The 27,404-nt window shown below is 36.0% G+C and overlaps 3 protein-coding genes and 1 pseudogene across 3 annotated transcripts; 2 read left to right on the top strand and 2 right to left on the bottom strand.

The window, feature by feature from the left end:
- Positions 1–492: 492 nt before the first annotated feature.
- LOC120163761 lies at positions 493–4,710 on the bottom strand. The gene is made up of 10 exons (XM_039173603.1): positions 4,086–4,710; positions 3,660–4,002; positions 2,508–2,725; positions 2,164–2,387; positions 1,998–2,059; positions 1,704–1,925; positions 1,481–1,607; positions 1,091–1,410; positions 863–1,007; positions 493–770 (listed from the first exon to the last, which is right to left on the bottom strand). The coding sequence occupies exons 1-10, from the start codon at positions 4,708–4,710 to the stop codon at positions 516–518; spliced, it is 2,541 nt and encodes an 846-aa protein (XP_039029534.1). The 3' UTR covers positions 493–515.
- A 13,048-nt stretch (positions 4,711–17,758) lies between these two features.
- Positions 17,759–20,384, top strand: LOC120163750 (probable myosin-binding protein 4). The gene is made up of 4 exons (XM_039173596.1): positions 17,759–18,480; positions 18,522–18,727; positions 18,813–19,741; positions 19,824–20,384. Exons 1-4 carry the CDS (start codon positions 17,759–17,761, stop codon positions 20,382–20,384), a joined length of 2,418 nt encoding a protein of 805 aa, XP_039029527.1.
- A 1,634-nt stretch (positions 20,385–22,018) lies between these two features.
- On the bottom strand, positions 22,019–22,439 carry LOC120163172 (annotated as a pseudogene).
- A 2,275-nt stretch (positions 22,440–24,714) lies between these two features.
- On the top strand, positions 24,715–26,247 carry LOC120165703 (cytochrome P450 94A1-like). Its single transcript, XM_039175164.1, has one exon. The coding sequence runs from the start codon at positions 24,715–24,717 to the stop codon at positions 26,230–26,232; it is 1,518 nt and encodes a 505-aa protein (XP_039031095.1). The 3' UTR covers positions 26,233–26,247.
- Positions 26,248–27,404: the final 1,157 nt, after the last annotated feature.

The following is a 27,404-nucleotide window of genomic DNA, read 5'->3' as shown; positions in this document are numbered from 1 at the left end:
CAAGTTTCTGATTTCGTTGAGAATTGTTGGAACAGTTTTTAGATGTAATTTTCGGTTGATTGTATTAAGAGAATTCTCTTGATTCTCGCATTCTATATTTCCAGTTACCTTTTATCCATGAATCAACCATAAATAGTTGAAAATTCTAAAATTCGGATTTGGCTCTATTTCAAGTTTCTACCTTTAAATCAGGTTTCAATTAGACTGCATTAACTGAACTGTGAACCTGGGAAAGTTCTATCTCCAAATTACAGCTCTAATTGCTCGTCTTCTCTAAAAAAAAACTTTTAAATTACTTCTAGAGTTCCAATAAGCCACACCTACTGTATTCTAGCACAGATTATTTGAAACAATCAATGGAAAGTTTCATAGTCTAAAGCTTTGGCTAATCTAGTAACAATAAATTTACATCTTCATCCAAGGCAAAAAATTCTTTCTCATACAAAACATATATCGCAAAAGGTATGAGAGTTCAGACATAATCTTCAGCCTGCAATTTGCGAGTTTAGACACATTCATGAGTTCAAATCCGCATTAGACATCATTTCCACTTTCTGGATGGTATACTTCAGCTCCAGCTGAATGTTTAATCTTGAGGGTGATAGTACAATGTCTTTCCAAATTGAACCGGTTTGACAAGCCGGGTTAGGATACCTGTAAAGTTCGTATATTGAATCCGCATTTTCGTTCAGCCTGCCTATCCTCTTTAGGCAGCCGATCTCGTCGGGATCGACTAGCAATGTCCTGTCTTTGTCTTTCCACCCTATCAACTTCATATTCATTGTTAAAGTCAATATCTCCACATTCTTAAGTGCTCAAGGAAAATTGAGACTGAAAATCGAGTGTGATATAGTGAAATAACCTTAGGTGGACCTTCCAAGGCATTGGTGCTATATAGTCTAGCATTGTCAACCAATTGGCAATATGTTGGAAATGCATTTGCAAATCTCTTGTGGGATTTCAATTGTGAATTCGCCCTTACGGCTCGTCTACACATTATAGCTCTCCTGTATATATCGGATTCGTTTACAAAATTAGTATCTCATGGTGAAAGGCGAAAAAAAGTTTTCTATCCATGTGTGTGTCATACCTTATGCCTCTAATAACTGCTAAATAAGCTTCACAAACAACTCCAACCAGCTCTATTCTGTATGGTTTCCTTCTTTTGCCTCCTTCCGGAACTTGTTCTTCTTCGAGTTGTTCCCAATAGTTCTCGATTATGGTCCCATCAGGGTTTTTCTTGTAACCAGCACCCATGCGATATCTGCGACGATGGACACATCGGGCCATGGTTATTGTCTGCAAAACAAATGGTATCCAGGACAATGTTCCATCCATGATCACATCCCGCCCTTCGTTGAGTGCCGTCACTAGAAGGGATGATGCTGCATCTGTAGATGATTGGTGCACCTGTTCGGATAGTGCCGATAAATCATTACAACAATTATAAAAAAATGCTACTGCTGATATTGGATCGTACCAATTCAGCTGTATGGACCATGTCCGAATGACCTCGTTTGCTGAGGGCTCTGTAGATAACATCTGATTCTTTGAATGCATCGGCCTCGATCACGACTGCATTCCCTGCTGCTCCTGCCCAGAACGGTCTGCTCATACGTTTTAGTTTTTGGTCATATTTCCCACTTCATTTCAAACCAAATTATGAACATCTACTTGACAGAAATACATGGCAAAGGGCTTACTCTTTGAGGATGTCTTTAAGCACAGTGCTCTTCCCAGCTCCCATCCCACCTCCCATGAGAAGCAGCACCGGACTTCTATCGCTATGAGCCACCGGAGCCATCACTTCCGTACATTGAGAGTCGTCGGTCGATGTAAGCCCCATCGCTTTCATTTCTTCCACCAATGTAGTGAAAATTCTAGCCACTTTCAGATTCTTTGTCACCCTCTCAAATCTCTGTTCCCTATATTAGAAAAAGTATGATTTATTCTCCCCTTCCAGCAACGAATAGGTAATGTAATAATTAATGTCCAACCTAGTTGCTGCCATGAAAATCTGCTTGAGCTTTCTCTTGGGTTCAGCATCAGAACTTAATACCTGAACCAATGAATAAGAAAGCAATTCATTTTTCCTACTTGTTCTCACATTTACATTTAGACAAACACATATGTATTTGTATATGTATTGATCTTGATCATTACCTGGGCAATCATAAGATCTGCATGGCCCCAATGGAATGCAAAATAACTAAGAATGCATCTCTCAAATTCCTCCACAAGCTTAACAAAAAGCGAATCGACATCGAGTTCGCTGGAGAAGAATGTATATATATCCTCCTCACAACCTTCTAATTTCCTGATGTATTCCGCTGCCAACTTGCAGAGCAAAGGGCATTCTCTTCTATCATTAAATCCCATCTGCCTGGCTGAAATATGAAACAAAATCAAGGGTCGGGACTCGAAACACTCGAAACGAGTGAACGAAAATGTGATGGACACAAAGTAATCCATTGAGGTTCATATAAACATACAAAGAAATTATTTACCTACGTAGTGAGGGAAACGTTCGACCTTATCGATGTGACGGCCGCCTTTGTCCCGCGACCGTAGCTTCGGGATGATCTTTTGATCCCTTAGCTTATGAAGATGAAACTTCAACGCTGCTGCAATGATGATGCCGATGGAAGTGGCAATCATGATCTGTGTCAAAGTGAGTGGGCTGCTGTGATGTTGATGATCTGAAGAACACAAAAGGAAAAAACTACTGGAATAAAAATTTACATATACATACACATACATTCACACACATATATATATATATAAATTCATAGATGCATTAATCGTTTGAAGCTTTAATGAGAATTTACCTTTATGCATGATTTTAGAATGACAAAAACCAGAATTTTCTTCGGGGTTTGATGAGAACCCCGATGCGAGAAACAAAATTGCCATTACTCTGGGTTGAAGCTGCAAATTTTAATCCTTTATATGTGTTCATTGAGATGGTGAAGATCAAGCACTGACACATGTAATAATCTAATGATTTCTTGCTTCGCCCTAAATGCATTCATCTCCCATAATCTCAACTTCCTTTTGCTATTTATAATATGGTAGTTAACTTCGCTTAATACTATCCATCGAAGCTTTAATATATTATTTTTGGCACTGGGACGTGTATACTGGAAATGGAGGATGTGTATTACCACCCTAGTTGTTGCAATTGCATGCATGCATTGAAAACTATACTATTGGTCACTAAACAATGAAGTCGATTCTATTCTGATCCCTAAATAAAAATTGTCAGTCACTAAACTTTTATTTTAATTTCAATCAAATTACCTGTCTGTCATTAAATCAATAACGGCAAGACTGACGTTACATTTTTAAAATTTGTATAATAACACATTCGATCAATCATATTTACGCGCTCAATTCCAAAGTTATGAGATAATAATAAAATTTAAAAAAAAAACTATTCTTCTTAATAGAGAACTAAGGTATTCACTTGTCTAAGTAAACCTATAAACATGAACTTCATCTATCTGTGCTTTCCTAAAGTAGAGCTGACAATAGCAGCTCTAAAAAAATTAAAACAAAAAACTATTTGATCTTCTCTTTGCACAGTTAAAAGAACTTGAAAAATGAGTTTCTATATAGGTGCTGTACATGTAGTTCTGAAATGACCAGTTTGATTGCACCGACTGCAATGCACCATCCTTTTCGCCCGATCGACATTCCCGGTAAGAGCTCTCCTCTTTTTAGGTCTCACTGGCTGCTCAAGCAACTTGGGTGGTTTTATAATGACCTCCGCATCGTTATTTCCATTTCGAAACTGTTCAGGCATCTCTTTCCAAAGGGATTTATCAGGAACAGGGTGTATTGTCTTTGAGTATGCCTTACAGTAATTTGCCACTGTGAAACAACTTTCTGTAAACTTGCGCATATTTTGTCTACAAGATAGGAGAGCTGCAATGGCATGAGCACAAGGGAGTCCACTCAGCTCCCATCCACGACAATAACAGCTTCGGGTTCGAATATCTACTACAAATCCACTACAATTGGTCGGCATGCATTCAGAAAACCATAAATGGATGCTTGAAATGAAATGAAAAGGAATTGAAAACAGTTATCAACAGGATCCGCATAAACCTTCGCAATGCTTCCTGTATTTGTTCTTTTGATCATATCACAATATTGCGTGAGGAGGTGATAATCTTCCTCGAAATTGCCACGCACAGTGGCCATGATGCGTTCCTTGCCCCTCCATGCTTGTTTGTATGATAAAGCAATTCCGTGAACACGGTGAATCTCTTCCAATATCTCCTTCGGTTTATAATGAGGATTTTCATTGATGCTTTCTGCAACAACATCTGCAACCCACTGAACCGAAGCTTGTTGATGACCAAGATGAGTAATCCCTGCACAAGTATGTTCGTTATGGATAGTTCTAATGGTGAAAGTAGGAACACCAGGAAGTCTTGCAGCATGTATTCTCCAAGGGCACCCCTCACTTGCACACTTGGCAGTATAACGAGTCTTGTCGGACTTTATTGTTTGCATTTCAAAGTGAAGAGCAATAGCTGCGTCTCTTAGGGCTCTCCTACAGCTGTGGACATGACGGAACTCTTTGCCAACAGTCAATTCATGGCCCTTCACCGCAACTGACATACGTTGCTGAAGCACAGGAGCATCAACTATCCCATGCAGCGCAGGGACGGATGCACTAAGCCCCATAGGAGCCAAGTGCATCTTATTATTTAAAAAAAGTGATTAAATTTAACTTTATGTATTAAGAAAAAAAAGGAAAAAAATTATAATTTTTGCCTACCCATTAATTTTAAAAAAAGAAAATTAAAATTTTAGATCCAATTTTTAAATTTCTGGATCAGTCATTGAATTGCAGCGGTTGAGAAAACACGTATGATAACGTTTCGATACTCATTTCCTGATTTAGCTGCATATCCGAATATAATTTGTCTGAAAGATCCTGGCTCTTCACAAGGGTCAACTCAGTACCATCATGCAAACCAAATTCATGATGCTCAACAACATCTGCGAATTGGTCATCATTATTCTCAACACCAGCATGATCTTCCTTCGCACCAGGGTAGTCAATCTGATCCATATCGAACTCATTCTCAAAAAAATTATGAACATTATCATGTGGTAGAACTAAATCATCTGTGTGTGTCAGAGAATTTGCTAGTTTATGATCATGATCATGAGTTGGTCTAATTTCCAAATCAACATCAAGGATCTGCTCTGTACGTAGTAAATCATGATTACGACTATGAACAAAGTTGGCATTACGCCCTATTTCCACATACTGGTTCTATGGCAACAACAAATCTTGATTTTTCCCGATCAACAAGTCGCGGTTTGCCATAAGTTAAGCAACTGATACCCCCACCCTTTACAACTCTTAGCAAACCAGCAACCAAATACCAGTGAGGAAGCTCTATTCTGTCACTGGTTTGGTCTCAAACAGAACCTGCTGATGTAACAATATTAGTAAGTAAACAATTATTTTACAGAAAAAAAAATAGTATTAAAAAAAGTGTTTCGATCTAAACATGATACAAAGCCATGAATTTATATGAAGCCAGAGGCTGTGGAATCAATACAAATAACAACATTTACAAAAAACCTTAAATTGCTCTTCAATGAAATTTCATTGGAAAATCAAGTACCTATTCTATTGAAAATTACAACAAATTCACTCCACAGCTAGTTTTTTTTTTCCTCACAATTCATTGCAAGATGCCCAATTTACAATATACTTTTTAGAAGAACTCATTGATAAAGTAGAAAGAAAACGACATAAGAGAAACTGAAACGTAGTTTTTTTTTTCTGGGCAAACAAATAAAAGAACAGAAAGAAAGCAAATTGCTTTCGGTTTGGTCATTTATCAAACACAACAAAAACGTGGGGCCCTCACGAACAACAACACACTTCACATTAAAAAAAAAAAGAAAAAATAACCTCAGTGACCGAAAATTCTTTATAATATACGATTTTGACTAATTTTTTTTGATTTGCCAAAATGACTAACAAAATTGCAATGCGATCTCTAAATCGCAACGCGATCTCTAGTATCGTAAATCAGTTTCCAGATTCGCAACGCGATTTTGACTATCGCATTGCGATTTTTCAAATTCGCGTTGCGATTCGGACATTGCAACGCGATAATACATAATCACAACTCGATTCTGACTATCGCAACGCGATTCTGACTGTCGCAACACTGAATTTCAAATTCGCAACAGGTTTTAGTTTCACAACACAAATGTTTTGGGTATATAACTACGCAACAGCAACAACTCATAACCTAAATCCCTAAATCGCAACTCATTCCATCTCCATCTATCACTCTCTCCGGCGACATCCGTTCCTATATCCAACGACATCCTTCCCCATCCGGCAACAGGTTTTAGTTCTCGTTTGTTTAGTAAATTAATTTACAATAATGAAATCATCTAATGTTGATCATGTTTGGATATATTTGTGTTTTGGAGGGTCATGGGAGAATGTTCATGGTGTTTTACAATATATGCATTTACCCATGAATCTTCAACTAAAACTGTCATTAAAAAAGTTAACTTATGAAACTCTAATGTTACGTGTTGCAAATAAATTGAATTTAGATCCCTTAAGTGGATTTAGGCTATCTTATCAGAGAAAAGGTAAAGTTTATTTGTTAACCGACAATGAATATGTTGAACGATTCATTGCTTACATTAGTGTTTCACAATATGATGTTACATTATATGTTGTTGAACCTAGAAGTAGTGAAGTTGGGTCAGTAGCGGGTAGTAATCAACTAAGTTTTTCAACCCCAGTTTATGGTGCTCAAAATTTAATGGTTCCACCACAATTTCATCACCAAGCAAATTTTGTTTCACCACCAAGCAAATTTTGTTTCACCACATTTCCAATACCAAACACAATCTCAAAACCCACAACCTTTCCCTAATCCAAATCCCAATCAACTTTCAGCACCAAATTCCGGTTTTCGTATTGACCAGTTAGACGATGATGAGCCAACAGAAAAAATTGTGAGTACTAGTCAGTATTCAAAATTTGATCTTGGTTAATACCCGGACTTTGATCTTGGTCAATACTCGGATTTTGATGATGTTTCAGAAGAAGAAACAGACCCTGCGTGTAATGATTTTGATATTGGTCAATACCCGAATTTTGATGATGAAACAGCCGCTGCCGAGGAAGATGTTGTTGATGATAATGAGGAGGAAGTTATGACTGTGAATGAACATGTTGAACATTCATTCTGTAATTCATATAACCCTGAAGAAGAAAAAGAATAAGAAGAAATCCCCTAAGAAAAGTCCCCAAAGAAAATGCTACGAGAGTATAACTGGAATATGCCAGAATTACTTCAGATATCGGAAGAATAGTTGGTAAAGATAGCAGTTGATTGTTATAAAAAAATTATTCGTATCAAGAAAGATGATTGTTTTGATACAAAGGAAGACTTGAAGATATCTTTGTATATGAAATGTGTGGAAGATGGCTATCAACTAAAAGTCAACAAATCAAGCAAAGATCGTTTCGAAACAAAGTGTATGATTGACAAAAACTGTACGTGGCATATGATTGCAAAAAGGATAAAAGATTGCGAAATGTTTCAAGTTAGGACTTTTATTGATAAACATACATGTTCAAGAACCCAAGTTTTTCCTCACCATAGACAGGCAAACAAAAAGGTGTTGGGTGGTTTTCTGGCTGAGTTAATGTTTTTGAATGGCAGGGTATATCGGGGACATGAAATTATGACTGACATGAATGTTCGGTTCAAGATTAGTATCTCATATTCTCAAGCTTGGAGAGCCAAATGTTATGCCTTGAAATTATTGAGGGGGTCGCCAGAAGCATCGTTTTCCCAACTGCCGGCTTATTGTCTAAATTTAAAGCTGAAAAATCATGGGTCGGTAACTCATATCAAAACATATAGAGATGGACGCTTTGAGTTGCTGTTTATCGCCATTGGTGCTGCGGTTAGTAAATCAATATAATTTTGTTGACTCATTTTTGTTAGTTACATGCATTTCACATTTAAATGATTATATTTCTTGTGTATATGATTTTGTAGATTCATTCGTTTATTACTTGTATGCGCCCAATTATTATAGTTGACGGAGCACATTTAAAAGGTCGATACCTTGGAGTAAACTTATTAGCAATAACCATGGATGCTAACAATGGGATACTGCCAATAGCTTACGGGGTTAGCAAATCTGAAACCTCTGATTCATGGACATGGTTTATGGGGCATCTTAGGGATTACATAGGTCCTATTAGCAATCTGACAATCAAATCCGATAAGGCAAACTCAATTGACAACGTTGTTAGAAAGTGTTTCCCAGATGCTTTTCATGGACTTTATGGTGTTCATTTGTATAGAAATCTAAAATCAAGGTCTGCTGGTATAAAAAAAATCACAAATGAACATACTAGAATGCTGTAAAACCTTATCGGGAAGTGGATTTTAATAAGCATATAAATTGTTTAAGACGTGTTTTGCCTCAGTGTGCTTAAACACTAGAAGATATCAGGTTTGAAAGATGGTCAAGAGTACATCAACTTGTAGCAAGATATGGTTTCATGACTTCTAATAGTGCAGAATCAATCAACGCTCTAAGTCGTCATTCCCGGAAATTACCCATTATTATGTTAATGGAGTTTTTTCAAGCCTCTATTCAACAGTGGTACTACAAGAAAAGAAACCATGCATGTATTATTTCTTTAAATTCGTAACTTATCATATATTTTACTAAGTATTATTTATTTAAATTTACAGGAACATTGGAACATCGTGTTACACCATGGACTGAAAAAAAGACAACGAAAGTGTTGTGAAGTCAACATCATGGAGAGTTGAACCATGTTCAAACACTTTGTTTGAAGTACTGGATAATAACTTAAATGGGCTTGTCGATCTAAATGCAAAGACGTGTAGTTGTATGAAATGACAAACATCTGGTTATCCGTGTGGCCATGTTATAAAAGTTGCTCTTCATCTAAACCAAGATGATTCAATCGCATACGCTATGGATTGCTACACTACGGAAGTACATCGACAGACTTATGCCGAGATTATCTACCCTATTCCACATCCTTCTTAGTGGAACATACCAGATGACTTACAAACAGTTTTGCCACCAGCCATGGATAGAAGGCTACCTGGCCGACCAAAAAGTCACGATCGTATACCGTCTAAGGGTGAAGAGAAGAAGAGATCGACATGTAGTCGGTGCAAAGAAAGTGGTCATACAAGGTTGACATATGGATCACCAGTGCCATCACAATCATTTTTTCCTCTACCAAAATATGGATCCTCATCAAAATCCAATGCTCATATGGTGTCAAGAAAAAGGCAATCAAAATCGCAATCAAATTCAAAATCCCAATCACAACCGGCTTCACCTTTTGGGACTATTAACTTAGGTGATTTTTAAATGCAAACGTTGTATTATATGTATTTTATGTGTAAACTTTTAACATTTTCAGTTAGGCATGTATTAGTAACTTGAGTTTGAATATTGCTATGATCTGTTCAGTTGTTATCACTTATTACACATTCATTTGAATATCACAACTCGAATTTGACTATTATGTGTATTTTATGTGTAAACTTTTAACATTTTCAGTTAGGCATGTATTAGTAACTTGAGTTTGAACATTACTATGATCTGTTCAGTTGTTATCACTTATTACACATTCATTTGAATATCGCAACGCGAATTTGACTATCGCAACGCGAATTTGACTATCACAACGAGAATTTGACTATCGCAACGTAAAAATCGCAACGCGAATTTGACTATTGCAATGCAAAAATCGCAACGCGAATTTGACTATCGCAATGTGAATTTGATTATCGCACGGGAAGTTGACTATCGCAACGAGAAAATCGCAAAGCGTATTAGACTATCGCAACGCGAATTTACTTTCGCGTTGCGATTTTGGCTTTCGCATTGCGATTTTGACTTTCGCATTGCTATTTTGAGTTTAGCGTTGTGAAAGTGTACCTTCAACAGGTCTTTTGTCTTCAATATGATGCAGATTGAAATCAACAAATCAACTTTTACATTTCAATCAATTAAACAAGCACAAATAAGAATTATTTACATATCAATTAAACAAATCAAATTTTACAAATCAATTAAACAAGCAAAAAATGTTAATAATTATTATTTTCCTCATCAATTAAACAAATCAACCTTTTAAGAATCAATTAAACAATAAAAAAAAGTGTACCCCAGACAGTTGTTTATGCACCCATACATCAATTTCACGCAGCTCACTTAAGGATTAACCTGCAGAAACCAAACATTTGCTCAAACAACACTTTCTACACATCTAAAACCAACAAACATCAAATTATTATTGAATTATAGGTACTTAACAACACTTGCATTTGACTTACAAATTGTTTATGGACACTTTCATAATGCGGATGCAGGTAGGCAGCGTCTCGCATATATCGCTCTAGCCATAAAATGCCGAAACCACAAGCCTACTGCATCTCTATCTCTATCGGTGGGAGGTAGAAACTATGTACTTCCTGTCGTCAAACGCTCCAAGCACATGCATAGAAGAGGACCACAATCCCCTTTGGCTTCTTGCGTTTGTTGTGGCACGGCCTCGTCTCTGATAAGTGTAACATTGAACTTCTTTGGCTTCTTGTTTCCATAATAAGTCCAATAATTAATCGCATCCAAGAATTTAGCCAAATGAGAGCTCCATCCCTTAATAATATCTCTCAAATCAGACAATGATATGTAATTTATCATGATGTCATATACTATTGTATTCAGGGATGGGAGCTGAAGCTCGACGAGAAGCCAATGAGTACGTTCCAAAACAGGGATAAACACCTGCAATCATAAGTAATAATTCAATTACGCACTTATTTATGAACACCTTTAAAATATTTAAAAAAATAAATACTAACCTTACCGACCTCCCGCCATACAGGATAAAGTTTAGCTTGTCCATTAGCCAATACATATGATTCCTGTCATTGATTCTTCAAGTGAACTACGTGAAAAGACGTCAGCATAATTGAAAATTGCGTATTTTTTTTATTTTTCCTCATTTTCCTTATCATTAGAAGACGTGACACCCATACATCAATATGTTGTTTTACAAAAAATACATATATTAGTGAATTACATAAATTTAAAAAAAATTAATCAAAATGAAATATAAGACTTACCCCCCATCGAAATAGCCTTTGTCTTCAACCCCTAATAACACACCCCACCAAGACCGATCAATCAACAAATGTATATCATCGTTGAGTTTGTATATGTCAGCGTAACACCCCTGACTCCGCTCATATAGATAAAAATAAACTGCGGTCTTAGCCCAAAGGGTATTATCCAGAATTATTTTCGGTAGTTTTCTCCTCTCCACTTCATCTGCCAGAATGGTATTGGCCGGTAACTCATACGAAAGCCAACAATCATCCATCATGTCTGGCACGTAAGAGGGTTTCTCAATAATTCGATATATTACTCCGTGTGAGTCGGGCTCTTAAATGGTGGGAGAGACCTCTTCAACGATGACAGGGGCCTCTTGAACGATGGGAGGAGACTCTTGAGGGATGATAGGGGCCTCCTGAACGATAGGAGAGGCCTCTTGAACAATGACAGGTGAGTCGAGCTTCTTTTTACGGAGTCTTCGCACTATTGGGGTGAACGGAGACGTAATGGCACGTGCACGCCGTCTGATACGTGAACCCCGTCGTGCAATAAAAACCTGTTGTAAAGCATCCACCTTATCGGGCCGCTAAAAATAAATTAATACATAAATCAGTAAATAAACATACATGATATTAAACAGTGAAAACAAAGACAAATATGTTTCAAACTTGCACGGTATTCACCCAAGTCATTATTCTATCATAGTTCACAAAATGCATCAGATAACATTCCAGAAGTAAGCACTTATATAAACATTTAAAAGGACATCATATAGGTTTAGTGCATGTTCAAGGACAACATAAAGAGTAGTAGTTTATTCTTGAAACTTAAATTTGCAACACTGTGAAGTTAGTATTTGTCTTTGTCTTTTGGTTGAAGTAATGCAATCCATTCAAGTTTCAATTTGCAGAAGAAGAAAAGATTCTAAAACTTAAAATCGCAACACGAAACTTAAAATCGCAACGCGAAAATGACTATCGCAACGCGGAAATGACTATCGCAACGCGAATTTGACTATCGCAACAAGATAATCGCAATGCGAAATAAAAATCGCAATGCGAAACTAAATTCGCGTTGCGATTTTCATTTTCGCATTGCGATTTTCACGTTGCGATTTTTATTTCGCATTGCGATTATCTCGTTGCGATAGTCAAATTCGCGTTGCGATAGTCATTTCCGCGTTGCGATTTTAAGTTTCGTGTTGCGAATATTCTTCTTCTGCAAATTGAAACTTGAATGGATTGTATTACTTCAACCAAAAGACAAAACAAAGACAAATACTAACTTCACAGGGTTATTTTAGAACTGTTTAGCAGTATTGGCAGCAACCGAATGAATTTACTAAGCAATCTAAGTGAAATGGTTAATCTAAGTGAAATTACTAGTAAATCAAGTTAAATATGAAAAATCTTAAACTTATCTCGTTGCGTAGAGTATGAACCTCATTCTACAACGATGTTACCATCTCACGTAGAACTGCTACCTCACCACGTAAAGTAGATACCTCATCACGCCATGCACCATTGTCATCGCGTAAAGTACCGACCTCCTCACGCAAGGCATTGACCTCATCACGTAACTCCCCTAACTCATCCCGTGGAGGTGGAGAACAGGGAGATAAATGTCGTGGCATCATTGTCGGTCGCCTATCATGAGGTGATGGTGGAGAAGAGGCTCGATGATGTGATGGAATAGGCGATGACTCTCGTTGTAGAGGTGTATAGTGTGGTCGATAAGGTGATAGCTCTGGGTGAGGTGATGGCTCTCGAAGTGGAGGCTGCTCATCATCCGTGCCATCAAAAAAACGCTTACTAGCTTGCCACCAATCAGTGGCAAGCTCAGCCTCTGTGGGTGTCAGCCTCTATAATGGAGTGTTGGCCTCCTAACAATATAAAAGCTCAAACAAAGTTAAACGTGTACTAGTAATAACTTGTTTATATATGGTAGTATTTGTGTTAACTTACATCATTTATTTTCGTATACCGTAGTAACTCTTCCCAAATCAAAAGCCATCGTTTCCTCTTCCAGGAAATAGCTCTAGGAATATCATTTGAAGTTTTTAATGCATATGTCTGCATGTCGGGAAAAGCCTCAAATATCCAAATCTACAAATAATATAATACACAAACATTAGTAATTGTTAAATAATTAATTATAATTTTGGAAACATTATATAGAAATTATTACCTTAAAGGCCCAAATAAAGCCTGACAAAGTGTATTTGCAACTATTACCACACAAACTTTTGCGGTCATCAAAGGCAAACGACAACTTATTCATGGTAGCTTTTCATAGATACGAACCCCATGGAAACAGGTTCCATGCATTTAGGTCATCTACCAATAATATTAGGTCCTTAGGAATAGGTTGTTTGACCTCTCTGCCTAAAAAGCCGACATGCAAAAGTACTAAAAGGCATACTCGGACAACATCGACGTCATCCATCCGAGTAAAACCATCTTTCTTATTCAATAATCTCGTCAAGTCGTCGATGTGTAAATTCAGCTTCTCCAATGACAGCTCAGGAAAAACTGGGGATAACCATGATGGGCGGGTAATATGACTAGTGTATCGACCTACATCATCGTGTCCGAAGCGTAGACCAGTGATTAAGCAAAACTCCTCCCGCCCAAAACACGTATACGCCGGTGGAAAATGAAACTATATCTCTTCATTACCACGTTTTATACTCTCGGGTAGATCGCTAGTCATGGTCTGAAACCACAAATAGGTCAACATAGCATCCTCACCCGGATGTTGTACTTTCAGCCATGGCCCGAAGCAAGTATCCTCAAACAATTTTCTTTGTATAGGTGAAAGCTTCGGTGCAATTGTAGTGACTAAGCTTATTTTATTCCTTAAGGTCAATTGAGCCGAAAAAAAGTTCTACAAAAACAATAAACATATCAAGTTAGATATACCAAAAACTACACTGTGAAGATATACCAAAACAATAATAAACATAAAGAGTAGTAGTAGTTTATTCTTCAAACTTAAATTTGCAACACTGTGAATTTCGTATTTGTCTTTGTTTTTTGGTTGAAGTAATGCAATTCATTCAAGTTTCAATTTGCAGAAGAATAATAGTTTCTGAAACTTAAAATTGCAACACAAAAATGAAAATCGCAACACGAAAATGATTATCGCAACGCGAATTTGACTATCACAACGCGAAATGAAAATCGCAACGCGAAACTAAAATCGCGTTGCGATTTTGTCGTTGCGATTTTCATTTCGCGTTGCGATCCTTGGTTTCAAATAGTCATTGTCTAAAATTGAAACTTGAATGAATTGCATTACTTCGACCAAAAGACAAAACAAAGACAAATACTAACTTTACAGGGTTAAAGACTAAACAGTTTAGCAGTATTGGCAGCAATCGAATGAATTTAATAAGCAATCTAAGAGAAATGATTAATCTATTGTTGAAATTACCAATAAACTTATCATAAATTTCAATATGAAAAACCTAATAATAATGCAAAAATTTCAAAATAAAAATAATTAAAAAAACTAACCATCGGTGGTTGATTTGATTGTTTTTCCATTTCTGATCGTGAATGATTGTGAGGGTGACTCTGAGAGATGGAGATAGACGGATTTCGCCGGAGAAAGGGACGAATTTCGTCAGAGATGGGGACGGATGTCGTCGTAGAGAGTGAGAGATGGAGATGGGACTGAGTTGTGATTTAGGGTTTTAGGTTAATAGTTGCGATTACGGGATATATTAATATTCGTGTTTGGAATTTGAAAATAAAATACGTGTTGCGATACTAATGGCGCTTTGAAAATCGCATGGCGCTTTGAAAATCGCATTGCGATTTTGTATTATCGCAATGCGATAGTCAGAATCGCGTTGCGATTTACATATTCGTATTGCGATTTTCTAAAATCGCAACGCAAATTTGGAAAATCGCAATGCGATAGTTAAAATCGCGTTGCGAATCTGAAAACTGATTTGCGATACTGAAGATCGCGTTGCGATTTAGAGATCGCATTGCGATTTAGAGATCGCATTGCGATTTTGTTGGTCATTTTGACAAATCAAAAAGGTTGGTCAAAATCATATATTATAAGGAATTTTCGGTCACTGAGGTTATTTTCTCTTAAAAAAAGGTTATAAACAAAAGAAAAAAAGAAACAGATTTTAAGTTTACAATACCTTCAAAGTGCCCAAAACGAAATAGAAAAAGAAAAAAAAACAACATTGGAATTTCAGTATCAGAAATCTCTGATTTTCTCCAAAGAAAACCAGACAGAAAAAAGAAAACATCACTGGAAGATAACTCTAAAGAGAGCATGCAAAAAAGAAGAAGTTAAAACCACAAAATATGTTGAAAAAGTTATCAATAAATCAATGAAGAGGAAACCAGAAGAAGAGAAGAAAAATACAGAAAGTAAAATGGGGTTTACATGTAAATTGAGAAGGGAGGAGGAGTGTGGAGGAATTTGAAAGAGAGAGTTGGCGGGGGGTTTAGGGTTAAAAGGGAAAAATAGGAGCGGGTATTTGCATGGGGTAAAACGTAAAAGGGCAGAGAGCTTTAGAGTGTGTTTGTTTTGGGGATGTGAAATTATTATGGGGATCGAATCCACATTTTCTGTTTAGTTGACCGAGAATGTAATTTTCGGTAATCTTATATTATCAATATTGAATTTTTGGGGGTATATTACCGGGAATGTCATTACTTCACTTTCTTTAGGTATTGTTGGATTACTAACGTTTTGAATACACTTAATTTTTCTCCCAAAAAATATCATTATTCTGTCATTGAATAATAAAAATTCTACGAAGGTTAAATTATAAATTTATGCTTAAATTATTTTAGATTTAAATAAAATATTTATAATTAAAATTTTATATAAAATTCAGAGATTAAAATAAACCTTTCATCAAACTTTTTTATATTTTCAATTTTGTAAAAAAAATTATATGAATTTTATGAATTTAAAATTTTAAAGAAAATATATAAATATTTTTTAAATTATTAAAAAAATAAATATATAATAAGGATAATTTGGTCAAATATACATTCTAATAATCTTTTATTTCTTTAACCAAACACGATAATCTTAAATTCCTGTTAAATCAACCAAACACAAAAAACAACATTCCTAGTAATCCTATTTCCATATAATCTTTTACTCTCACCGATAATCTTACGTTCCGTGAACAAATATATAAGATTCGATTCATTTCGTTTAGCAGACGAGTGAGGTAGGGTTTTGCCCTTGTATGAGGGTTAGGTCATCTCCTTTTTTATATTGCTTTTCGATTCATTGTTTCTCTCTCGGTTTGCCGCATATTGTAATATGCGGGCCCCTAGATTTTTGATGTGATGTATATATGCCCAAGCAAATTATTTTTTAATAAAATTATCATGAAAGTTGTAATTTTTATTTTATCATCAACTTTTAAAAATATTGACCATGTTGATATGAATTTTTCTAAATCTTTTTTTTAAACATTGTCTCTTCTCTATTCAGTATTCATGTACCATTTCCTTACTAATTGAATAAAATTGTCAAAAATTAAACATAAACCCCTGATGAGGAGAAATAAAAGAATATTAAAATAAAAGAATATTTTAAAAATTCATGTTAGGATCATATGATTTTGTCAAAATAAATAAATAAATTTGTTCATTAAAATAGAAAAGAAGTAATACTTTAGTTGCTAATAGTATAACTTTTTGTTGTTGTGGATATTCGTTGTTTTTCTTTTACTTTATTATAGTGTATTTTTATTTTTTCTTTATTTGTTATTTTTTATAATTTTATCTTTATAACATATCTTCTCTTATCTTTATGACATATTATTTCTCTGTTTTTATGGCATGTTTCCGGTCGTTTAGCCGTTGTTTTCGTTTATCCTTTTATAGGGATGGATTTGACATCATTACGGTTGTTCAAGATGACATTTATTTGTTATTATGTTGATCCTCACAGCTATAGATACTTGAATTGGATTTGAATACGCGATTTGCGTTCTTGGATATATTTTCACGTCGTTCGATTTTAATTTACGGTTAGTCGTTAATCTTTCAATAACTCTATCATCCTTTGTGGTTTGTTTGCAAATGCGGTCATATCTATTCGTATCCTTGTCTCCTTCGTTGTTTATCATCTCTGAGTTGGATTTTTCGTAAAATTTCATTGTGATACAGTGATATGGTAATGTTTTTCTAAATATAATAACAATCGCATGTCAGATATATATTTACATACATATATATGTATATATCTGACACTGTGATCCCGAATCTCAATAACATAGATCGTCGTCGTCGTTGAACAATTCAGGTAAGGTATTCATCTTTGAATCAAAACATGCATGTATTGTATTTGAATGAGGGTTTTCAAAGGTATTTTCATGTCTGTCAATAGATTCTCAGAATTGGGTTTTCTGTCATTTAATGTAGGGTTCTTTCTATTACATTGATTAATAGGTTAGATCTTTGATTCCAATTTAATTGGATATTCTTTGTGTTTGGTGTATTTTTTTTAATACCTTATGCATTTTATTCAGCATTTATCTCAGGTTTGCATTGGTAGGTTTGTTTTTCTGGAAATGACTGCAACCGCTACTTCATCATTTTCCGGATTACAAAGGAATTTTAAGGGGTTTATAAGGGTCCTGAATTATGCTGCTTGTGAATGGATTCTCATCTTTCTTCTTTTTGTTGATGCTGCCTTTTCTTACATGCTCACCAGTTTTGCACGACACTGTGAGCTGCAAATTCCTTGCATTATATGCTCGCGGCTCGATCATGTTTTCGGGAAGGTAATAAAAGATGGATATTATCGGACTCTGTTTTGCCGCAACCATAGATCGGAGCTTTCATTCTTGCTTTCCTGCAACATCCATGACAAGCTTGTCGATGGTCGCGGTATGTGTGACGATTGTCTCTCGTCAAGCGTTGAGGGACTCGAATCCAACTCCGATATGCAGAGACTCTTTGCAGGAAAATTGGGGTATGATGGGAATTGCGGTTCCAGAAGCTCGGTTCTCAATCTAGGCATAAGGTTGTGCCCATGCTGCGGTAAACCTTGGGTTTCAAGACCAGGTTCCCATGGAATGGCTGATGCGAATCGAAACATCCCTTTTCCTTGTACCTCAAGTCCTAATGACTTGAAGAAGATGAGCGATAAGTGTTGTGTATCAGCAGCTTCTCATGTAGGAGACACTGAGCTGAAGATCACTTCTGAATCGAAATCCGGGTTTCGGTCAGCTAATAATCACAATGGCAACAGCAAAGTTTGTGATATAAATGAGACTAAAAACAGCTCAATGTTAATGAATCTCATCATGTTAGATGTTTAGCTCCCGAGAGCGATAATAAAGAGAAAGTAAGAGATGAGAAGGCTAGTTTCAATGGACTTCCTGAGCTTATTTCACTTGATGGTTCTCCTTCTTCATCTGGCCTTATGGAAGTTCCAAGCTTCAATGCTTCATTACTGCCTCATCTTGTTTCTCTGGTTGATACTTCGAATTCGGTTAATGCTAAGGTTGTTCATCTTGAACAATTTTCAGACAATTGTAAGCTCTCTCTCTCTCCTTTTTTTTTTTGTGCGTATGTTTATGAAGGTCTTATGTTAATATCGGAAATGGTTTGCGATGGCAGGTGCTTCTGCATCAAGTAAAATTGAAGATATTTCTGTCAATAACAACAATAAAATCATGAAGGTGATGAACACGTCAACCAGAGCCCGTTTCGAAATTGGTCAAGTTGTTAATGATACATCAAGGTTAAATTCAACTGATAGAGACCGAACTGCGGCCGAGTTTGTTACCAAATATATGCCAGCTTACAGTGATGGTGCTAGTGGAGATCTTAAGTCATCACCAGCAACTAAAATTGAACATATTTCTCTCAACAGGAACGGTGAAATCTCAAAGCTGATAAGCAACGAAACTCGAACCGGTCTCGAAACTGGTCGAGTTGTAGATGACACTACCATAGTAAGATCAACTGATGGAGATCCGAATGCAGTCCAAATGCTGCCTGTCAGTGGTGAAGGGAAAAGTGCATCAGAACTTGATGCTAATGTAGTTCATGAAGATCTTAAGTCATTACCAGCACAGAATTCTTCTGGAGAAGGGAATCCATTATCGTTGAACTATTTAAGTCCCGAGTTACAAGATCGTGCAGTTGAATTGCTGAGAACCGATTCCATTTCTGTTGAGGTTCGCAATCTTCAGAACCTATTCATCGAGGCAATAAGTGAATCCCCTGGCCTTGAACCTTTCGACGAAAGCAGAGTCATCGAAGGTGAAAGTCAAGCTGATAGGCTAAATCGACAAGTCGAGGATGCCAGGGAGTACATAGATGCATTATCTAAGGAATTAGATGAAGAAAGAAATGCTTCTGCAATTGCTGCAAATCAGGCAATGGCCATGATCACAAGGTTACAAGAAGAGAAAGCAGCTCTCCGCATGGAGGCCCTGCAGTACCTGAGGATGATGGAACAACAAGCCGAATACGACAACGATGCCTTGGAAAGAGCTAACGATCTTCTTACAGATAAGGAGAAAGAATTAGAGATTGAACTTCCCTCATGAAATAGCGGAGGAGACCGAACCAAATATTCTAACGGTGAATACAACCACATGTTCCGAGCAAAATGATGTGAAGAATACCATAGAACCAGAATTCCCCGAGGCTTGTGTAGTTGACGATCAACCTGTAGTCATAACCGCATGGTCGGAGATCGAAGACGAGAAGTCATTCATCTCTCATTTGTTGCAAAAGTTGGAGAAGAAACTTAACAGGCTTGCTCAGTATGGGGCTCCTCCACAAGAAAATTCCAATAGTGAACACTCCGACGATGAAAAGGATCATAAACGAAAGCAGAAAGTTTTGTCGATGGCTAATCGAACCGGTCCTTCTCAAGAGAGTTCAAGTACTTCAGCAAGCAAAGATGAAGTGGTCAGCAAGGAAAATGGTGATACGGTTTCAAATGGGGAGGATGATGGAGAAGATTGTATAGAAAATGGGTTGGAAGCTCTTGAAAATGAAATTTTAGAGCTCAATGAGAGGTTGGAAGCACTAGAGGCAGACTGTAGTTTTCTTCAGCGTTCACTAAATTATATTAAGAACGGAAAAGAGGGGCTGGTTTTAATTCAAGAGATACTTCAACTATTACGAGAAGTAAAGGAAATCGGGTTGAAGACCCTGAACTCGTCTGTTTTATGAGCTCTATGTGTTCTGTGTTTCATTGCAAAAGGCATGCATCTTAACCCTAAAATCTAAAGCTGATTTTTTTTTACCGTGTTTCAGATGCATCCCAGATTGAGGGTAACTAGCTAGAAGCAGAAATGCATGAGTTTACATACAAGGCAGCAGCTCAGGGTGATCAGATATGGGAATAGAACAGTAAAAAGTGATTACTTACCTTTTGTTTCATGTTGGGGGATTTTTGCTTTTTACTGCTCGACAATTTGTACATTTGGGGTAATTTTTTGAAACACTTGTGTGGCTAAGTTGTAAACTGACGTGACCCTTTTGTTTTTATTTTCTTCTACCATTTTTTTAATGTTTAATTGTAAATTGATATTCTTTTTCACATAGTTGCTATATATATTGACGCCTAATACATAGTTTGCTTTTTCATAAATATCTCTTTTCTCATTTGGGATCCACGCACTCCTCGCATCCGCCTGAAGGAATGTATGCATGCTGAGCTGCAGCAGGACTCCATTGAGTCTGGTTAACTTTTAATTGGTCTGTATTAGCAAAATAAAAAAAAAAAGAGTCAAATTATAAAAAGTTTACACTTTTTAAAACCAAGTATTTAAGTTAAAATTTCTTTAAGAAGTATGATTGTAATAGAATTAAATATTTTTGTTAATGTTTCAAATTCAAAATCTCCAAAAATAATAATAATAATTTTTTAATTATTAAGATTACTTAATTTACACAACGTTATAAAATTAAATCTATTTAACTTTACTATTTTATAATTAGGGTAAAGTATAGTAATGGTCACTGAATTTTTTAAAGCTTTCATTTAGGTCCCCTAACTTTTAAAACTTGCAATATAGTCCCCAACATTTAGTCCGTTTGCAATATGGTCTCCCAACAGTTGCTTGGGGGACCATATTGCAAACAGACTAAATATTGGGGGACCATATTACAAACATACTAAATGTTGGGAGACTGTATTGTAAGTTTTAAAAGTTAGGGACCTAAATGAAAGGTTTAGAAAAGTTTAGTGACCATTACTATACTTTACCCTAAAAATAATTAATAAAAGAAAATCAATAAAATACCAAAATTGCCCTTCTCTCTTCCCCAACCTCACCTTCACTGTAACACCACCCCTTTCCCTAACCCCCAGCACACATCCGTTTCCTTTCTCCAAGCCCACAGTTTGAAGCTCAAAATCTTCAATGATAAGACAAAGATTGATTAAAAAGGTTGCATTTTCACCCTAAAAATACAACTTGGAGCTTAAAAGATATAATTTCTCATAAACTAGCTTCAAAGAACACAAATTTGAAATATCAAAAGCAATAAAAATCGAAGCTTTCTACGAGATTTTCCAAAGTAAACAAACAAAGGTTAAGAAAAACCGTCAATGAAGAAAATGAATGAAAAATGCAAACACTTACCCAACTTGGAAACAATGGTTTTCTTTTTAAAGGAAATGCAGTGGTTTGTTTTCAAATCTTCAATTTGTCAAACACATGCTATTTCCATTAGTTAAGACAACATATTCCATACAATGACTAAAAATTCATGCACAACAGCACAAAATGAGAGAGGTGAAACCCTAATTAAATCTCATAACCCCAAAACCCAATTGTATCAAACATCAAACCATTTTCTCAAACCTCATCCTCAAGTAAAAGCATATTCAGAATTCCCTTATTAATCGAAAACTTTCGAACGGTCTCGGGGCAAAGAAGTGCACCTTCCTAGAGATGGAGCTCTAAGAGGGCATGATGAAACTTCCTCAAAAACTCAATGTCCGACTCCAACACCGATAGCTCTGGCGACTCTTTCGGGAACTCATGGTACCCCATGATTCATGAAGCATTGAATCGATCTTTGGAAGTATGTTCCTGAGGAAATCGTGATTGATTTCGACTTCCTTCTCCACCACTTTATCCACTTGGATCCTCAGAGGAAAACCATTGGTTACCCCTTTGATGATCGACGATAACATGTTGTGAGTTAACAATCTCATCTCTTTCTCTCTTCTTTTCAGTGCTATCGCTTGGAAACAATGGTGTGGGGCTAGGGAAAGGGGTGGGGGTACGATGAAGGTGAGATTGGGGGAAGAGAGAATAGGGCAATCTTGGTATTTTATTAAGGGTAAAGTATAATAATGATCACTGATTTTTTCTAAACATTTTATTTAGATCCCTAAACTTTTAAAACTTGTAATACAGTCCCCCAATATTTAGTTCGTTTGCAATATGATCCCCCAACAGTTATTTCAAGGACTATTTTGCAAACAGACTAAATGTTGGGGGATCATATTGCAAACGGACTAAATGTTAGGGGATTGTATTGCAAGTTTTAAAAGTTGGGAGACCTAAATGAAAACTTTAGAAAAGTTTAGTGACCATTACTATACTTTACCCTTATAATTATTAAGATTACTTAATTTACACAACGTTATAAAATAAAATATATTATTGGTGCATAAAAATATGAATGATATAATTATAAGAAAATTTGGAAAGGAGTGTTTGATTTTGCCTCTTTATGCACTTCCGTATATGGGGTTATGTATAATCCGTACATTCCATGTGGTATACGAAATTTTGTGTGATCAATACCGTCTTTGCTTACGTTTATAGCAGCCGTTCACCGCCTTGATTTTGTCTTTTCTATTTGTCCACACTTGTGTTAAGCCGTAAGGTTGTTCGCCAACCTACAGGGACTTATGGTCAACATCTTGAAGACTGTGTAGCTGTTATGTAGGAAAGAATAATATACAAATCACGGCCTTCCACAATTCAAGACGAAATTTTATTCAAAGCATAAGTCTTTCCCGACCATGCACGTTTAGGGATGGCAACGGGTCAGGTTCGGGCCGGGTATTTATCCCCCGTCCCCGTCATCGTTTAAAAAATTGGTATTCGTCTTCGTTTAAAAAACTGCGGGGATTTAAATGGGGATTTCCGTCGGGTAATCGGGGAAAACCGCGGGGAAACGGGTATCCCGTTTAGCATAAACGGTTATTTAAACGGGTATTGGGCCAGGTATTGGGTCGGGTATTGGGCCGAGAATCGGGCTGGGTATATATATATATATATATATATATATATATATATATTTAAATTAAATATATAAATATATATATTTTATTTAAATTAAATTTATTAATATTTATATATATATAAATAATTATTTTTAATATTTATCGGGTCGGGTATCGGGGCGGGGATTACCAAACCCGTCCCCGTTTAAAATAAATAGGTTTTCCCCGTCCCCGTCCCCATCTCCGTTTATCATCCCCGAACCCGACCCGTTTAATTCAGTTTTCGATTTTCCGTGATTACAAATTTGATTTATTCCTCCCACATTCATAGAGAATTTTCAGATCCTGCACGTTCTTCTTATTTTTTGCATGCACACACATATTCTTTATTTATATAATATGTTCTCGGTACTTATTTCTTTTATAAAATATTGTTGCTTTCACGTATTTTTGTTATTTTATTCTCCGTAACATTACTTTACACTCTGTAGAATTTTGATATAATAATTTCAATTTAAATTAATTTATTTAACAATTAATCACTATGCATGTGTATGTGTTATAACACGATAAATATTTGATAAATTTATATCCTAAATATTTTACCATTGATTTATAAAATGACAGAGAGATAAATTATTTGTTCCCATTTATTAAATAAAGATATGTAGTTAAGACGGTATTTGTAACTTTAAAAATAAATTACAAAACTGTAACTTAAGTGAAATGCTAAAATTTATCAAATTAAAATATAATATCTTAATTTACAAGGTATACATAATATAAGGATTAATATGTTTAATGTCAGGTTTGATTTAAGATCAAAGCATCAAAATATAAATCAACAATTAGTTGATTTAGTGAGATGGTACATTAAATTTCTTAATTAATGTCAAAGATTTGAATAGCGACAATTGCAAATGAAGTAAATTGGATTGGGAGGGTCGCCATCGCCTCTACAATACCATATCAAAATTAGTAGATCAATAGATTAGATAACAGTTTAATGTCCAACTCAATTAATTTTTTAACGAAAAATCAAATTTGAAAAATATGAATAGTTGAATGACTGTTTTATAATTTTTAATATTCGAATGACTCAATAAAATAATATTTTATAATTAATGAATTATTTTATAACTTTTCATAATTAAAATACTCAATAAAATAAAACCGTGAATATTTGTATACTTTTATCTTATTATTTAAGTAAAAAATCTAGGACGGTGTTCTAGAAAGTTTTTCATATCGAAGGGGCACAAGGGCTATAAATAGAACATATCATTTTGAGGATCCTATCAATCCAAAGAGATGTTAATTCAGATATTCACTTTATCGTTTTTGGTCGTTCTCCCAATATTTATCTTCAAAATCATCACTAAATCATCAAAATCCAGAAAATCAACTCCACTTTCAATTTTCCCAAAATCATATCCAATAATCGGTTCCTCCTTAGCCATCAAATCCCATCGAGAAGATCGGGTGCAATGGACTACGCAAATCCTCCAGAGCTCTCCGTCTGGAACTTTCACCTTCAACCTTCTATTTGCTCGCCGTCACATCTTCACGGCGAACCCCGCTAATGTCCAGCACATGCTCAAGACTCACTTCTCCAACTACCGGAAAGGCCCTTTCTCTTACAGCGTTCTCTTTGATTTTCTCGGCAACGGAATCTTCAACGTCGACGGTGAGTCCTGGAAGTTTCAGAGACAAGTTTCAAGCCACGAGTTCAACACCAAGTCTCTTCGTAAATTTATTCAAACCGTTGTTGATACAGAGCTTAACGACCGTCTAATTCCGATGTTTTCTGATGCTACCGTTGATAAGACCGTGCTCGACTTGCAAGAGATTCTTCAGAGATTCGCTTTTGACAACGTTTGTAAAATCGCTTTCGGGTTTGACCCAGCATGTCTTTCGCCATCGTTACCGTCGGCGGAGTTCGCCGAAGCGTTTGAAGATGCTACTAATATAAGTAGCCGAAGGTTCCGTGCTCTTTTTAGTTTGTCTTGGAAAATCAAGCGCTTTTTCGATGTGGGATCGGAGAAAAGACTGAGGATTGCTGTCGCTCGAGTCCGTGACTTTGCGATGAAGCTTGTAAGGGAAAAGAAACAGGAATTAGCCGATAAATCGTCTTTGGAATCTGTTGATCTTTTATCGAGGTTTTTGAGCTCGGGTCACACGGACGAGAATTTCGCTACGGATATTGTCATCAGCTTCATACTAGCCGGCCGCGACACGACGTCGGCGGCTCTGACATGGTTTTTCTGGTTATTATCCAAGAACCCTGAAGTTGAAACAGAGATTCTCAAAGAAATCAAAGGGAAATCCGATATTCCGGTGTTTGAGGAAGTTAAAGACATGGTTTACACACATGCTTGTCTCTGCGAGACCATGAGACTGTACCCTCCGGTTCCAGTGGACGGCAAGAGAGCGGTGGACGACGATGTTTTGCCGGACGGGACGTTGGTGAAGAAAGGGGAAGCGGTGACGTATCATCCATACGCGATGGGGAGGATGGAGATGATATGGGGATCCGATTGGGCGGAGTTCAAGCCGGAGCGATGGTTGCAGAGAGACGAGGAAGGGAAATGGAGTTTTGTGGGGAGAGATCCTTATACTTATCCAGTGTTTCAGGCGGGACCCAGGATTTGTTTGGGGAAGGAGATGGCGTTTCTGCAGATGAAAAGGGTGGTGGCAGGCGTTCTTAGGCGGTTCAAGGTGTTGCCAGCGGTGGAAGATGTGTTTCAGCCGTCGTTTATTGTTTTTCTGACGTCGAAGATGAAAGGTGGCTTCCCTGTCAGGATTGAAGATAGGGGGTACCTCGATTAGCTAAAATGAATCATTGTTGATTTGCCAGTGAATTTTATTTTGTGTTGTTGTTTTGTCTTTATCTTCTTTTTGTTCAATTGCCATTTATATAAATTAAATAAAGGCATGGATGTAACAATCAGAACGAGTACTTTTTGTTAAATGCTTATAATTATGAATCATATTCTATATTTTCTTGGGCTCCAGATTCTTGCTAGTACAACCATGGTTTTTAAAATCGAATCGATCATGTTATCGATTTATTGATTTAATCGATCGAATTGATCTAATCGATTGAAAGAATCGAACGACGTTATAATTATTTAAAAAATTAAATAAAAATATCAAAAATATTTAATAAAAAATAATTTTTTATATCACAATTTATATTCAAAGCAAGTTATAACATATATATAAGTTAAAAATCATAAAATCAAGTGAAATAAAATGATTCTAATTAACTACAACATAATATTTAAGGTAAATTATATTAAATAATAAATATAATTATAATTAAAAAATAAATTTAGGGCTAAAAAAATCATAACAAAATAATATCATTTGGTTTAATTTTTATTTTTAAAAACAATCTCACATGGCTAAGAAATATAGAAGATCATCCCAACTAACTTCTATAAATAATAGAGGTAATTTGACATTCAAAATCATTGAGCCTTTTGGTAAGTATTGAGTGAATTATTCTTTCACTTCAATCAAGCTCAAATTTTAGGCTTCAATCGAGCTTCTAATTTTTTTTTGAGTTCAAGCCTTTTCGAGTTCAAGTTTCAATATTATATTTCGAGTTCGAGTTAAACTTCATAATTTTTAGCTCGTGAGTTTGAATCGAGTTGAGCTTACTTTTAAATTTTTCAAGTTCGAGTCAAGCTCAGCAATACTCGAGTTCGACTTGGCTCGTTTAACAAACGACGTCATTTGGTTTAATTTAAAAAAAAATTGGCGGTTTTTTTCGATTTTTTTTGTTTTTCAGCCGGTCCGGTTTGAATGGTTCAGCGGTTCTGGCCAGTTCACTAGTAGCGGTTCAACCGGTCTAGATTGAACCAGACTAGGCAACGGTTCCCGGTTGAACCGGTTGAACCGGTTGAATCGGCCAATCCGATCCGATTTTCAAAACAATGAGTACAACCAGCTATTTGTTAAAAGATTAAAATAAAAAATATTTAAATTATATTATT

Source organism: Hibiscus syriacus, unplaced genomic scaffold (genome assembly GCF_006381635.1).
Source record: "Hibiscus syriacus cultivar Baekdansim isolate YM2019G1 unplaced genomic scaffold, ASM638163v2 tig00002919_pilon, whole genome shotgun sequence".
Classification (NCBI taxonomy): Eukaryota; Viridiplantae; Streptophyta; class Magnoliopsida; order Malvales; family Malvaceae; genus Hibiscus; species Hibiscus syriacus.
This window is presented reverse-complemented; position numbering and strand designations above follow the sequence as displayed.